The sequence below is a fragment of the Bos mutus genome, chromosome 2, assembly GCF_027580195.1.
Source record: "Bos mutus isolate GX-2022 chromosome 2, NWIPB_WYAK_1.1, whole genome shotgun sequence".
In the NCBI taxonomy this organism is placed as follows: domain Eukaryota; kingdom Metazoa; phylum Chordata; class Mammalia; order Artiodactyla; family Bovidae; genus Bos; species Bos mutus.
Genome location: NC_091618.1, coordinates 73,741,601 through 73,756,168, shown reverse-complemented (window position 1 = coordinate 73,756,168; position 14,568 = coordinate 73,741,601). Strand labels below are relative to the sequence as shown.

At 42.5% G+C, this 14,568-nt stretch overlaps 1 protein-coding gene and 1 long non-coding RNA gene across 6 annotated transcripts in view; one reads left to right on the top strand and one right to left on the bottom strand.

Annotated features, from left to right (window-relative positions):
- The window catches only part of ZRANB3 (zinc finger RANBP2-type containing 3), a 301,075-nt gene that overhangs the window by 277,432 nt on the left and 9,075 nt on the right, over positions 1–14,568 (top strand). For all 5 annotated transcript variants that reach the window (XM_070389710.1, XM_070389696.1, XM_070389716.1 and 2 more), the window contains 3 exons: positions 482–564; positions 4,190–4,291; positions 5,439–5,581. In XM_070389710.1, the coding sequence (XP_070245811.1) occupies positions 482–564; positions 4,190–4,291; positions 5,439–5,581 (328 nt within the window). The remainder of the gene's footprint in view (positions 1–481; positions 565–4,189; positions 4,292–5,438; positions 5,582–14,568) is intronic.
- Positions 5,591–12,755, bottom strand: LOC138992106 (uncharacterized). The gene is made up of 3 exons (XR_011467983.1): positions 9,366–12,755; positions 8,463–8,653; positions 5,591–7,775 (listed from the first exon to the last, which is right to left on the bottom strand). It is a non-coding gene; the product is annotated as an uncharacterized lncRNA (long non-coding RNA).

Here is a 14,568-nt window from a genome sequence, read left to right as displayed (position 1 = left end):
CTCATCTCCTTTTGTGAATGTGAGGCACCAGGCCATAAGGCATCAGTCATTTAAGTAGCCCTCGACATGGTAGTCTTGCTGTGGATAATCAAAATGGTGTTCATTCGGTCTCAACTTAAACCCTCTGTAGCAATAGGAATAGATTCTAGACTCTTTCAAGACTGATAGGGACTCTTTCAGGGTAAGAAATTCTCCCTTATGCCTAATGCTTATCTTTTATAAAGCAAATGCTGAATTTCATTTTTTTTTTTTTCTTGTTGTGTCATTAGCAAAAGTTCCAAAGCAACTGGTTACCATATAAACCAGTATGCTCTTAGATCACCTGCCATGTTTATTTCATGCCCAGGTACATGTTCTTTGTTCAGTGTGCTGATATATTTGATAAAACTCTTTCATTATCCTAACCCACATAGGATTAAAGTAAGCTGTTCTGGGTAGAGGGTAGATATGCCTTCAGGTTCTTTTTTATCTTCTTCATTAGAACAGTTGAAGAACTGGCCAGTGTATGATACCCTGATGTTTTGTGCAAGTAAGAATACTGACCGGATTCACGTCTATACTAAGGTAGGCATCATGTGGATTCTGGAAACATACCCAAGGCTTCCTTTTTTCATGTTCCAATGGAGATAATTTTATTAGCAGTGAGATGGGTAGTGAGTTCTTTTCCTACTTAAAGCTAATTCTCAGATTCCTCTGTTAAATCTAAAGACAAAGAGTGGCAAACAGCTTCGTAGTTAGAGTGCAGACTCTAGGGCCAGGGTGCCTAGGTTCAGATCTGTTACTGCCTGTGGAATCTTGTGCCTGTTTCCTCAGCTGTAAAATATGGAGTGGTCATTGCCAGGACAAAATAAGCTAACTCCTGGGAGGCCATTAGCACAGTGCCTGGCCCTGGTGAACTCTCACTCCGAGTCGCCTCCTGCACTGATCCTGCAGCAACAGCAGCAGTAGGATTCTCACAGAAGCCTAAGCCTGCCTACACACGCTGAGTAACTCTGCTACTGCTGCTAAGTCGCTTCAGTCGTGTCCGACTCTGTGTGACCCCATAGACAGCAGCCCACCAGGCTCCGCCGTCCCTGGGATTCTCCAGGCAAGAACACTGGAGTGGGTTGAGTAACTCTAGGAAGCTTTAATAATATGACTGCTCATGGCCTGAGTTAGCAGTGCTCAAAATTTTCAGTCACAGGACCTCTTAGCACTCCTAAAATTTGTTGGGGACCCAAAGACCTTTTGCAACCCCATGGGCCATAGCCCACCAGGCTTCTGGTCCATGGGATTTTACAGGCAAGAATACTGGAGTGGGTTACCATTTCCTTCTCCAGGGAATCTTCCTAACCTAGGGATGGAACCCATGTCTCCTGAATTGGTAGATAGATTCTTTACCACTGAGCCACCAGGGAAACCCCATGTGGGTTATATCTCTTGTGAAATTAAAATAGAAACACTTTAAAATATTTATCCACGTGAAACTAGCAGTAACAGGGCTTACCTGGTGGTGCAGTGGATGAGAATCCGCCTGCCAATGCAGGGGACACGGGTTCAATCCGTGGGCCAGGAAGATCCCGCATGCCGTGGGGCAGCTAAGCCTGTGCTGCACAACTACTGAGCCCACAAGCGCTCTAGAGGCTGCGAGCGTCAGCCGCCAAGCCCGCGCGCTGAAGCGACTGAGCCCCATGCGCCTGGAGCCTGTGCTCTGCCACAGGAGGAGCCGCCACAGTGAGAAGCCTGTGCCCGTAAGAGCAGCTCCCAACATCTAGAGAAAACCCTGGCACAGCAGCGAAGACCAAGCACAACCAAAAATAAAGGAATAAACAGTAATTAACAAACTAGCAATAATAAATCCACTGTATACTGATATAAGAAGCATATCTCTGTGAAAAATAATTATAATTTCCAAAACAATGTTTAGTGAGAAGAGTGGCGCTGTTTTACATCTTTAGCAGTTTCTCCTGAAGTCATAATAGAAGACAGTGGGATTCTCAGATCTGCCTCTGCGTGGAAAACTTCCCTGGACATTCCTAAGAGAATAACAGTGGAAAAGGCAAATGGTGTTGCACTAGTATTATAAAACTTATGTCTCTCTGGATCTTCTGAAAGGGTCTTGGAGACCATGTGAGAATCTTTGGCCAAGGTTCACTAGTATAAGTATTTGAGAAAAAAAAAATTACTGAGATTTATGAACACTTTTGCTTGACCTACAGTTTCAAACTTCTAATCTTTACAAGTATCATAAAATAGGATTTGTGAGTTTTTAAACACATGGGCCATTCTATTGAAATAATGTCATTTTAAAGATAAGTTAGGTTGGGCCTGCCCAAACTCAATTATGGGTTTTCTGCTAAACCAAATTATTAGATACAGATAGATGCTGTACCATGTAATAATCTCTAGTTCTAACTGAATATTAGAAGATACTGCTAGAAGATTAGGAGATGGCTAGGATCATGAATACCAGAAGCTCCAAGCAGCCTCCACTGTGGGACCACTGCCAAGAGCAACATCAAGAATGCAAATAGGCAGGACACGTTTCCCTTAAAGGCTTCAGCCTTGGTCTGCCATGTGGAACTTTTGACTCGGGGAGCACCAAGAAGCCCTCCGCTCCTCTAGAGACAGGTCTGAGTGTCTGAGCCACCTCCTGCCCCTTGTGAGACCATCACCTAAGAACAACAGAGAATGGCTCTCCCAGGGGCTAGAAGGTCAAGAATCCGGAAGGCAGACCCCAGGCAGAGCACACACACAAGTTCAGAAGCCCTTAAACTTCTTACTGTGCACGGTGAAGGCTCTGCATCCTGGATCATCATGTCAGGGTATTTCCTCCTCTGCTGGAGACTGGAGAGAAGCTGCAAATGGTAGACGGTAGAGCATGCCTTCGTTGTAGTTCAGCTGCTAAGTCGTGTCCTACTCTTTGTGACCCCATGGACTGCAGCACACCAGGCTTCCGTGTCCTTCACCATCTCCCAGAACTCTGCTCAAACTCAGGTCCACTGCGTCAGTGATGCCATCCAACCATCTAATCCTTTGGTGCCCCCTTCTCTTCCTGCCCTCAATCTTTCCCAACATCAGAGTCTTCCAATGAGTTGGCTCTTAGCATCAGGTGGCCAAAGTATTGGAGGTTTAGCTTCAGCACCAGTCCTTCTAATGAACATTCAGGGTTGATTTCCTTCACAATTGACCGGTTTGATCTCCTTGCTGTCCCAGGGACTGTCAAGAGTCTTCTCCAACCCATAGTTTGAAAGCATCAATTCTTCGGCGCTCAGCCTTCTTTATGGTCCAATTCACATCCTACGAGAACCCCTGAGCAGTATGAAAAGCAATGTGCCTGCCACCAAGCAAATAGCTCAGCCACCTTCCTGACCTCTCTCAACAGTCTCGAGTGCATTTTTACCACTCTTCTAAATACTTATGTATCCCCTTGCCATGAAACATTATTCAATCAAGTTTCCAAACTGGAGACACTAAGCAGGTCAAATGTCAACAGGGATTTTCACAGCTACAGGAGAGTTCAGAAGAAAGCTTTTCTGTTCACCTTAGGAGACCTGAAATAAAATCTAGAAACAGAAATTCATATAAAAACCCCCATTCAGTGCCTAAAAGAACACTCTTTAAAAGGAAGAGCAGTAACAGATGTTTAGCATCTTATGTCATGTTAGTAGTATACCTCTAAACTGTCACTTCAGCCAGAACCCCATGTCTAATGGGAGTTCACTTCAGCCAGAACCCCAGCCAGAATAACAATTACACATCTGAACTTTTAATCACTATGTAAGTACTTTTTGTGTATTTTTCTTTCCCCAAAGTGATTGTGGTAACTGTAACGTTTCTTTCTGGCTGAGAGAATTAGGCAGAATATGGGTTCAACTTTTGTTTATACAGTAGATTTCTATATACAGAGATTCTTCTTTCGCTTTATAAAAAAAATACTTCATGTTCGACTGATGACACCTCTCTACATGGTATGGCTTACCCTTAGACCAAATGTAGTGGGGGCTCTCAGAGGGCCTGGCCCCTTCCTGGGCTCCGTATCCTCTCAGTGGGGGCAGTACGGGTGGAATCTTGTCTGGAATGACCTGCCTCAGTTTATCAGTTTAGAAGACTGGGCATGAAATGCAATAATAGCATTCTTTACTTTTAAAATAATTATTAGTGCCTACAGACAAAATGGATTAATACTGCCTTCCTCATCTATAATCAGGATGGAAACCAGATGAACTGTAATTTCATTCCTTTGGATATAAAATTAGACCTGTGGGAAGATTTACCAGCAAGCTTTCAGCTGAAACAAAATCGCTCCCTGGTAAGAACCATCCTGCACATTTGTTCTGAATGAAAATTTGTTGAGTAATTTTAAAGACCATTTTTGAGTTTGATAAAAGCAGAGCAGCTTGTGGCCTGCTGCAGTCAGATCACTGGGTGCACTTTAATCAGTCCAGGCAGTGCCTATGAATTACCAGGATAAATGTGAAATCTGTTAGCCTGGCGAACGATCACACCTCAGGTTGCTGTTTCTGTGGATAGACTCATCCTCACGTCATTTATTTCCTCATTCACAGGATTAGCAGCTGTGAGGTTGGTGTCTGACAGAATCACACTTTATCTTTGTAGGTTAAGTTCTAACACTGACAAGCTCTGAGAGCAGGGATAACACCATGTGGGGGGACTCCATTCCTTATGGGAAGCAGCCACAGGCCATGTACCTGCTGGGGAGGCCTTAGTTCTGATCTGTGCTGATTGATCTTCACTGCTAAGGAGGGTCAGCATGTGTGGGGGCTGAGCCAGCATGCAGAATGGTGCTGTTTACAAGAATACAGTGATTATGTTTTTGCATTTGAGCAGAAATGAAAACATTGGCCATGGTCGGCTACACCCATCTTAAAAGAAAAAGTAGCTATGAGCTGTTTTCTTTGCTGTCATCTAATGCTGATGCTCAGATTACCAGAAAATAGCCAATTATGTATAACTGACTAATAAGTAACAGTAGCCCTAATAAAATGTCCCAGATTTATTATTGATGGCTTTTTTCCCGTGAGAGTTTAGGCAGTCAGGTACAAACGATGCCCAGATATTGCGTTGTCACCACCAAAGATCCACTGTCCCCAGAATCCAGTTTTGCCTCGGCCACCGTTGGGGTATGTGCGCTTTTGGTGTCAGCGAGCACGTTATTGCTGTTGGTCTCTGTGCGTGAAGGACATGTGCTGAGTGTCCTAAATGGTGTCTATAGACAGCTGATGGCTTGGAAGTGACCTCTGCAGAACTGGCCGTAGATGGTTCACAATAAAGGTAGGAAAACTGCATCAAACTGAAGAAAACCTTAAACTGTGAGACTCAAAGCCTGTTTGGGGTTATGATAAAACATCCGTTTTCAGATGCTATACGTAGCCTCGCTTTCAAAGGAAGATGCCTGGCGAGCTGTACACTCTTTTCATTATCTCAATTTCCGCCAGATCTTGAGGTTTGTTCGAGAATGGAGTAGTCTAACTGCCATGAAGCAGAAGATAATCAAGAAAAGCGGGCAGCTGTTCCGCAGCCCAGTTCTGGCTCTGGAAGAGATCGCAAAGCAGCAAACCAAACAAAACAGTACTAAGAGGTATGAGTTGTCTTTCTTCATTTCGTATTTTATTGTTTGTCATAGTTATTTCCACAGGAGTGTCAGACATTTTATGTAACCACTGACAAAATTCTGATGGATTAAGAGAATACATAAAAAGACAGCGTATTTTGTAGCAACATAATTAGATATTTTGTGAATTTGGTCACATCTGCTGGGGAAAATCAAAGTGTCTGGATCTTACTCACTATGAGTCCTGCTCATCAAGAGAGAGGCCAGACTCACAGGTTGATTGTGCACTTGGGACGTGAATCTTGGGTGCGATACAGCGTGGTAGCTGCTTCTGTTTGACATTCCACCACCCAAGTAAGCTGTGCATGTGTGCTCAGCTGCGTCCAACTCTTTGTGACCCCACGGACTGTAGCCCACCAGGCGCCTCTGTCCATGGGATTTTCCAGGCAAGAATACTGGAGTGGGTTGCCATTTCCTCCTCCAGGGTATCTTCCCAACCCAGGAATCGAACCTGTGTCTCTTGTGTCTCCTGCACTGGCAGGCAGGTTCTTTACTACTGCACCACCTGGGAAGCCGCTACTAGGGGAAGGTGGCAATTATCATGCCCATGGTTGGGAACAAAGTAATAGGAAAGGTTGAATATCTCAGGTTTGTAACTGTTTCACCTTCATCATGACAGTTCAGTTCAGTCCTCAGTCGTGTCCAACTCTTTGCGACCCCATGAATCGCAGCACGCCAGGCCTCCCTGTCCATCACCATCTCCCAGAGTTCACTCAGACTCACGTCCATCGAGTCGGTGATGCCATCCAGCCATCTCATCCTCTGTCGTCCCCTTCTCCTCCTGCCCCCAATCCCTCCCAGCATCAGAGTCTTTTCCAATGAGTCAACTCTTCACACAAGGTGGCCAAAGTACTGGAGTTTCAGCTTTAGCATCATTCCTTCCAAAGAACACCCAGGATCGATCTCCTTTAGAATGGACTGGTTGGATCTCCTTGCAGTCTAAGGGATTCTCAAGAGTCTTCCCCAACACCACAGTTCAAAAGCATCAATTCTTTGGCGCTCAGCTTTCTTCACAGTTCAACTCTCACATCCATACATGACCACTGGAAAAACCATAGCCTTGACTAGACGGACCTTTGTTGGCAAAGTAATGTCTCTGCTTTCCAATATGCTATCTAGGTTGGTCATAATTTTTCTTCCAAGGAGTAAGTGTCTTTTAATTTCATGGCTGCAGTCACCATCTGCAGTGATTTTGGAGCCCAAAAAAATAAAGTCTGACACTGTTTCCCCATCTATTTCCCATGAAGTGATGGGATCAGATGCCATGATCTTCGTTTTCTGAATGTTGAGCTTTAAGCCAACTTTTTCACTCTCCTCTTTCACTTTCATCAAGAGGCTTTTGAGTTCCTCTTCACTTTCTGCCATAAGGGTGGTGTCATCTGCATATCTGAGGTTATTGATATTTCTCCCGGCAATCTTGATTCCCGCTTGTGCTTCTTCCAGGCCAGCATTTCTCATGATGCACTTTGCCTTTCAAATCTGTACACACTCCATTTCCTTTCTCAGCAGCAACAGCAGCACCATCTTTGCCTCACAGAGACATCCCCTTGTGTGATCTGAAATCCCCAGTCTCTGTAGACTCTTTGTCAGCGTGAAGCAAAGATACTCAGGAAAAGCGGGCAGCTGTTCTATAGCCCAGCTCTCATTTTGGAAGAGATCACAAAGCACCAAACCAAGCAGCACTATTGGCAGGAAAAGGCCCTTTCTTTAGCTCTTGCTTTCTTCATATACCTGTAATCTCTCTTCATCCTCACATCTAGCATTTTTATCATCTCTAGCTTTTTCTATGCACATGAGTGACAGAAATCCATTAACTGTATCCAATACAGTTGGTTAAGTACATTAAATCCTTATACTTTGAAGACCTCTTCTGCTGTCTCAAAATATCATATGTGAGAACATGGAAAATCGTTAAGGGTAAAAATAAGTGTATAAAAAGGTTGTTGTGTTCAGTTACTCAGTCTTGTCTAACTCTTTGCAGCCACATGGACTGCAAAGCTCATTAAGCTCCTCTGCCCATGGGATTTCCCAGGCAAGAATACTGGAGTAGGCTGCCATGCCCTCCTCCAGAGGATCTTCCCGACCCAGGGGTTGAACTCACATCTCCCACATCTCCTGCATTGGCAGGCAGATTCTTTACCACTGGTGCCACTTGGGAGGCCTGTTAAAAAAAAAAAAAAAAGGATGGAGACACAAATATATGTAATTGCTATTAGCGACACAGCATTGGGGAAGATAGCTTAGGAACTGGTGTCAGAGGTTTTTCTAACACATGGTCCTCAGCTGGAGGCAGTTTCTTCTGTGGTTGCAATCTTAGTGGTCATTTTTTAGATTTTCATGATTAGGGGATACAGCTGAGACCTGGGGTACTGCCAAAAATCCTGAAGTGAACAGGGCCACTCTTCCAAACAGTTACCTGTTTCACAATGTCACTGGTGCCACTGCTGCAAAATCTGACTCTAGACCATATGATTAGGGGATTTGTGAAGATTGTAGGGACTTTATACTTCCCGCTGGGATTACAGACTCATGTGACTAAAAATAAAGCAAGGAACCATACACGAATGAATGAGGTCAGGTGTAAAACTAGAAAAGGATGGGGTAGGGGTAAAACTATAGCAAATTAGAAAGTAATAACCTATATAATGTCACACAAATTTAGATTTAAAAATTAAACACTGTATGAGTCATGTAAAGCCCTTCGACTAGTTGTATTTATCCATGAGCTGCCTGTTTTGGACTCTTGCCTCAACTCTTTTGTACTGGTTGGCTTTTTCCATGACTATGTATTACTTTATATAAAAATATACATATACACACACCTACACACATATAACAAAAAACATACCTATTTTGTTTTTCTCAATACTTCTTCCAGTCCTCTCCTTCTTTCCATTTTTGTAACCATAGTAGTATGGTCTTCTCTTTACACAATCATAGTTCCCTTCTTAACTGAATTTACAGCTCATTCCAGCCACTTCTAACACATCCTGTTATTTCTTCTCCAGCAGACATGGAAGCACCGCCTAAGAAAGACAGCTGGTCAGGGTGTAAAAGCAAAAGTCATAAAATCAGTACAAGCCTAAGTCAGATACACAGTATTATTTATAAATATTATATGTAGGTGATATATTAAAGATAAAGCTGTGTTAAAAAGCAGTGGAGTAAGTAGTCAGATTTGTATTTAGTAAGAGCTCCCCCTGGCCCCAGTTGGAAGATTAGATTGAAAGGGCAAGACTTGAAGTGGGAGACGAGTGGCATTAGCTTCCTGTTGCCACCCTAACAAATCACCCCAAATTTAGCAGCTTAAAATAACAGGAATTTATTATCTCTCAATTTTTTAAGTCAGGAGTCTGAAATGACCCTACTTGTTTCTCTGCTCTGGATTTTATAGACTGAAAAAAAAGATACTGGCTGGCTAGGTTCTTAATGATAGTCTGGGAAGGATACATTTCCACACTTATTCAGGTTTTTGACTGAATTCAGTTTCTTCTGGCTGTGGGACTTTGTTTTCCTTGCTGACTATTGACAGGGGAGCCACCCTCTGCTTCTAGAGGCTTTTTTTTTAGTTCTAGCACATAGGCCCCTGTGTCTCAGAATCAGCAATGATGTGTCAAATATTTCTCATGCTTGGAATTAATCCCTTTCTGTTTTGTTTTGGGTTTTTTTTTGGGGGCGGAATTGCTCCCTTTCTTAAGGTTAACTGATTAGTAACCTTAATTACATCTGCAAAATCCCTTTGCAACATTACCTGGGTGAGTGTTCAATTGAGTATCAGGAGATGGGACTCCTAGACAGAGATATCTTTAAATTACAGTTGACCTGGGAAAAAAAGATAGGGGCTTATACTGAGGCATTAGAAATGGGAATTGAGGAGAGGTATTAAGGAGACAGATCCAAAGACCTTGGTCACTAATGAGAGAGAGGTGGGAGAGAGGGCTCCAGGGACATGGACTTATGTCCAGGAAAATGAAACACATGCTTCCGCAGAGGGTGAAGACAGAGGAAGCATGCTGATTCTGGCTGCAGAACCCTTGTCGCAGTGAACTGAAGTGTGTCTCCCTGAGAGCAGGTGTAAAAGGGGCAACACAAGAGCACTGAATGGAAGTCTGTGTGGGGAACAGGCAGATGCTGGATGCCTCGCCCTCTCACCGTCCTGCCAGTTTACCTTCTGTTGCTGTTCAGTTGCTAAGTCGTGTCTGACTCTTTGCAACCCCATGGACTGCAGCAGGCCAGGCTTCCCTGTCCTTCACTATCTCCCAGAGTTTGCTCAAATTTTGTCCATTGAGGCAGTGATGCCATCCAACCTTCTCATCCTCTGTTGCCCTCTTCTCCTCTTGCCCTCAATCTTTCCCAGCATCAGAGTTTTTTCCAGTGAGGCGGCTCTTCACATCAGGTGACTAAAGTATTGGAGCTTCAGCTTCAGCACCAGTCCTTCCAATGAATATTCAGGGTTGATTTCCTTTACGATTGACTGGTTTGATCTCCCTGCAGACCAAAGGACTCTCAAGAGTCTTGTCCAACACCACAGTTCAAAAACATCAATTCTTTGGCACTCAGCCTTCTTTATAATCCAACTCTCACATCCCTTCATAACGACTAGAAAAACCATAACTTTGACTATATAAACCTTTGTTGGCAAAGTGATGTCTCTGCTTTTTAATACACTATCTAGGTTTGACATAGCTTTTCTTCCAAAGAGCGTCTTTTAATTTTGTGGCTGCAGTCCCCATCCACAGTGATTTTGGAGCCCAAGAAAATATAGTTTTCTTTCCAGAGAAACTATACCAGAGAGGCAGCTGTCTTGGAAACATCAGGCTTAGTGGAGACAAAGAGAGAAGTGTTACGCTAGAAACTATACTCACTAGATCCCTGTATTGGCTCAGCTGCCACACCAACAGCCATATTTTAGAATAGGCAGGAGATTAGAGGAGTCATCTCTGAAAAGATGGACTAGCCTCAGAATGAAGACAAAGATATATTACTTTGGGGGAATTCTCCCAAAAGCAATAACTAGGTCTCCCAGAGTGATTATTTGTCCACTTGTTTGCAGGCTACACCCAAGCTCAGAGGTTGCAGTCAGCTTTTGAGCGGCTCTCTCTAAAAGCCAGTATCACCAGCCATTGTATAGGTTCCTAAGTGGGTTCCCACTTGTTGGAGGGCAGGCGTGATTCAGTTGGAAACCTGTGGGTTTAGAATACCAACTTTTTACCATATAGCCATAGCTGGTCAGGTCGGCAGCCTTGAGCCCAGCACCGTTCTCACTGGTGCAGGCTGCTTTCCAACTCACTCCTCTCTCATTGCAAAACTTCCGTGGTCCATCTTCCATGACCGTCCTCATCCCAGAATTCCTTCAGGAGACATCTTCCTTCACTATTTGTCAAAATTGGGATTCACCATAATCAGTTTGAGAGTTGGTATGCTTATGAACTGAGCAAACCTCAATGGAAAATTAAATACTGGTAACACAACTACATTTGAAAAGTTGTCAACAAACCCACTGTGAGGCTGGTTGATCTGTTTCTTGTAGTTTCCAAACATTTGTACTTAAACGTCTCGTAGGAAAGCCAGAGGTTATTTTTAGTTCTTAAATCTCTGAATAAATTTCTCAGCATCTTTTAAAGTTACTGAATTAAGTTTCTAAGCTTTTAAACATTGAATAATACCAAAGGCAAGGCTTAATATCTCATTGCCCCTCAAAGCTAGGAAGCTTTTAAGTTCATTTAGAATCTGCTGGAATACTTTAGCAAAATGCTTTTGTGGAGCGAACAAAATGATTGAAGAAATGGGGTGTGTGTGTGTGTGTGTGTGTGTAGGGGGAATTTAGGAGCTAAAAGGGCAAGTTAAAGAATACTAAAAGAATTCACTCTGATCTCTTTTTGCTTTAAGAAAGACACACAAGTAGAAATGCAAACGTGAAAAGATAGTCATCGTTCCTCTTAATAGGAGAAATTCAAATTTAAAGCTATAACAGCAGACCAGTCACTGTTGGCAGAGACGTTTTAACTGCTATCCCTTGTGCTAGTGAAAGTGTGAGGGACTGTCCTCCACTGCTGGTGGGGTCTATAAATTGGTAGGGCCTCCCAGTGGTAAAAGATCCACCTGCCAGTGCAGGAGATGTAGGTCCCTGGGTCGAGACGATCCCCTGGAGGAGGGCATGGCAACCCACGCCAGTATTCTTGCTTGGAAAACTCCTTAGGGGAATTTTTAGAGGCAAGAGGTCAGAGGAGCCTGGCAGACTACAGTTCAGGAGGTCGCAAAGAGTCAGGCACAACTTCTGCTGCTGCTGCCACTAAGTCACTTCAGTCGTGTCCGATTCTGTGCAACCCCATAGACAGCAGCCCACCAGGCTCCCCCGTCCCTGGGATTCTCCAGGCAAGAGTACTGGAGTGGGTTGCCATTTCCTTCTCCAATGCATGAAAGTGAAAAGTGAAAGTGAAGTCGCTCAGTAGTGTCCGACTCTTCGCGACCCCATGGACTGCAGCCTACCAGGCTCCTCTGTCCATGGGACTTTCCAGGCAAGAGTACAACTGAGCACTGTATAAATTGGTACCATCCCAGAAGAGAACAATGTGTCAAAATCTATCCAAACTTAGAGCACCCAAGATCTTTGACTTAGCAAGTCTGCTTCAGGGAATTTATACTACAGATAGTTCTTGTATAGGAAATAGGGATATTTGGGATAGGACTGTTTATTACAGCATTATTTAGGATAGCAGAGTCTAGAATAACCTAAATGGGCATTAATCAGAGACTAGTTAGATAATGAAATAACATGAAACCATTAAAAGTATAGAGCAATCTTATGTGTGCTAATATGGAAAGATCTCCAAGAATGTATCTTTAGGCAAAAAGAGCAAGGTGAAGATTAGTGTATATTATTCTATCTTTTGTTTTCGTTTTAATTTTTATTAGAGTATAGCTACTTTACAATGTTGTGTTTCTGCTGTACAGCAAAGTCAATCAGTTATATTAATACACATACATATAGCCTTTTTTGGATTTCCTTCCCAGTTAGGTCACCACAGAGCACTGAGTAGAATTCTCTGCTATACAGAAGGTTCTCATTAGTTATCTATATTATACACAGTACCAATAGTAAATATATGTCTATCCCAATCTCCCAATTTATCCCACCCCTTCTCCCCCTCCCTTGGTGTCCATGTTTGTTCTCTACATCTGTGTCTCTATTTCTGCTTTGCAAATAGGTTCATCTGTCCATTTTCCTAGATTCCACCTATATGCATTTATATACGGTATTTCTTTTTCTGACTTATTTCACTTTGTATGACAGTCTCTCGGTCCATCTGTGTCTGCAAATGGCAGGTTTTTTCCTTTATATGGTTAAGTAATACTCCATTGTATGTATGTACCACATCCTCTTATCCATTCCTCTGCTGATGGACATTAAGGTTGCTTTCATGTCCTGGCTGCTGTAAATAGTGCTGCAGTAAACACTGGCATGTATGTATCTTTTGGAGTTATGGTTTTCTCCCGGTATATGTCCAAGAATGGGATTGCTAAGGTCGTACGGTAGTTCTATTTTTATTTTTTTTAAAGGAGCCTCCACACTGTTCTCCACATTCCCACCAACAGTGTATGAGGGTTCCCTTTTCTCCATACCCTCTCCAGCATTTATTGTTGTAGATTATTTTTTGATAAACACCATTCTGATCAGTGTGAGATGGTATCTCATTGTAGTTTTGATTTGCGTTTCTCTAATTATTAGTGATGTTGAGCATCTTTTCATGTGCCTCTTGGCCATCTGTATGTCTTCTTCGAAGAAATGCCTGTTTAGATCTTATGCCCATTTTTGATTGGGTTGTTTGTGGTTTTTTTGATACTGAGCTGCACGAGCTCTTTGTATATTTTGGAAATTAATCCCCTTGTTGGTTGCTTAGTTTGCAAATATTTTCTCCGATTCTGAGGGTTGTCTTTTCATCTTGTTTATGGTTTCCTTTGTCATGCAAAAGCTTTCGAGTTTAATTAGGTCCCATTTATTTGTCTTTAAAAATAAAAAATATACTGGAGAGTGACTGCTCATGACTATGGGTTTCTTTCTGGGGTTATAAAAATGTTCTGTAATTAGATAATCATGATGTTACAGCCTTGTGAATGTACTAAAATGCACTGAATTGTAAACTTTAAAATGGTACATTTTATGATATGTGAATTATATGACCATAAAAATACAAAGAAAGAAAGGTATGCATGCTCCTGTGCTCAGTCGTGTTCAACTCTTTGTGACCCCGTGGACTGTAGCCTACCAGACTCCTCAGTCCATGGGATTTTCCAAGAATACTGGCGTGAGTTGCTATTTGCTCTTCCAGGGGATCTTCCCGACCCCGGGATCAAACCCATGTCTCCTGTGTCTCCTGCATTGCAGGTGGATTCTTTACCACTGAGCCATCAGGGAAGCCCCCAAATTAAAGTTATACACCTTTACAAAAAAAAAAAAAATGAACTGTTTCTAAAAGGATGTATTGAAAGCTGGCAAAAGATGTAGTTTGGGGAAGTGGGGAGAAAATGATGGGAATGGAAGGGAGGCTTATTATTCACCACATACAGAAGTGTGTGCCTTTAAAATCCTGAAATATGCATTTGTATCACCTAATCAAAAATACCATACTTTATAGAAAGGGAATCTGTTAATTATTAAATATACTTTAACAATATAAAAGCAATTAAAAAAATTTACCTATAAACTGCACAATTCCATTGTGATTTAACTTTGGTATTATTGTCAAGTTACCAAATGAAGTATTTGAGAATATGAAGAAATGCACGTTTAGAGTAATTTTTAAAGAAAACTGCAATTTTTAAAGAAAACTGTAAACCACTCGAGAAACTAGGCCATGCTAATTAGAAGGAATTAATTGGGTAATTGCATTTCACCTACTTAAAATCCCCCATCACCTGTAATTGAAGTAACTTTCCTCTCTCCTTCCAGTCCC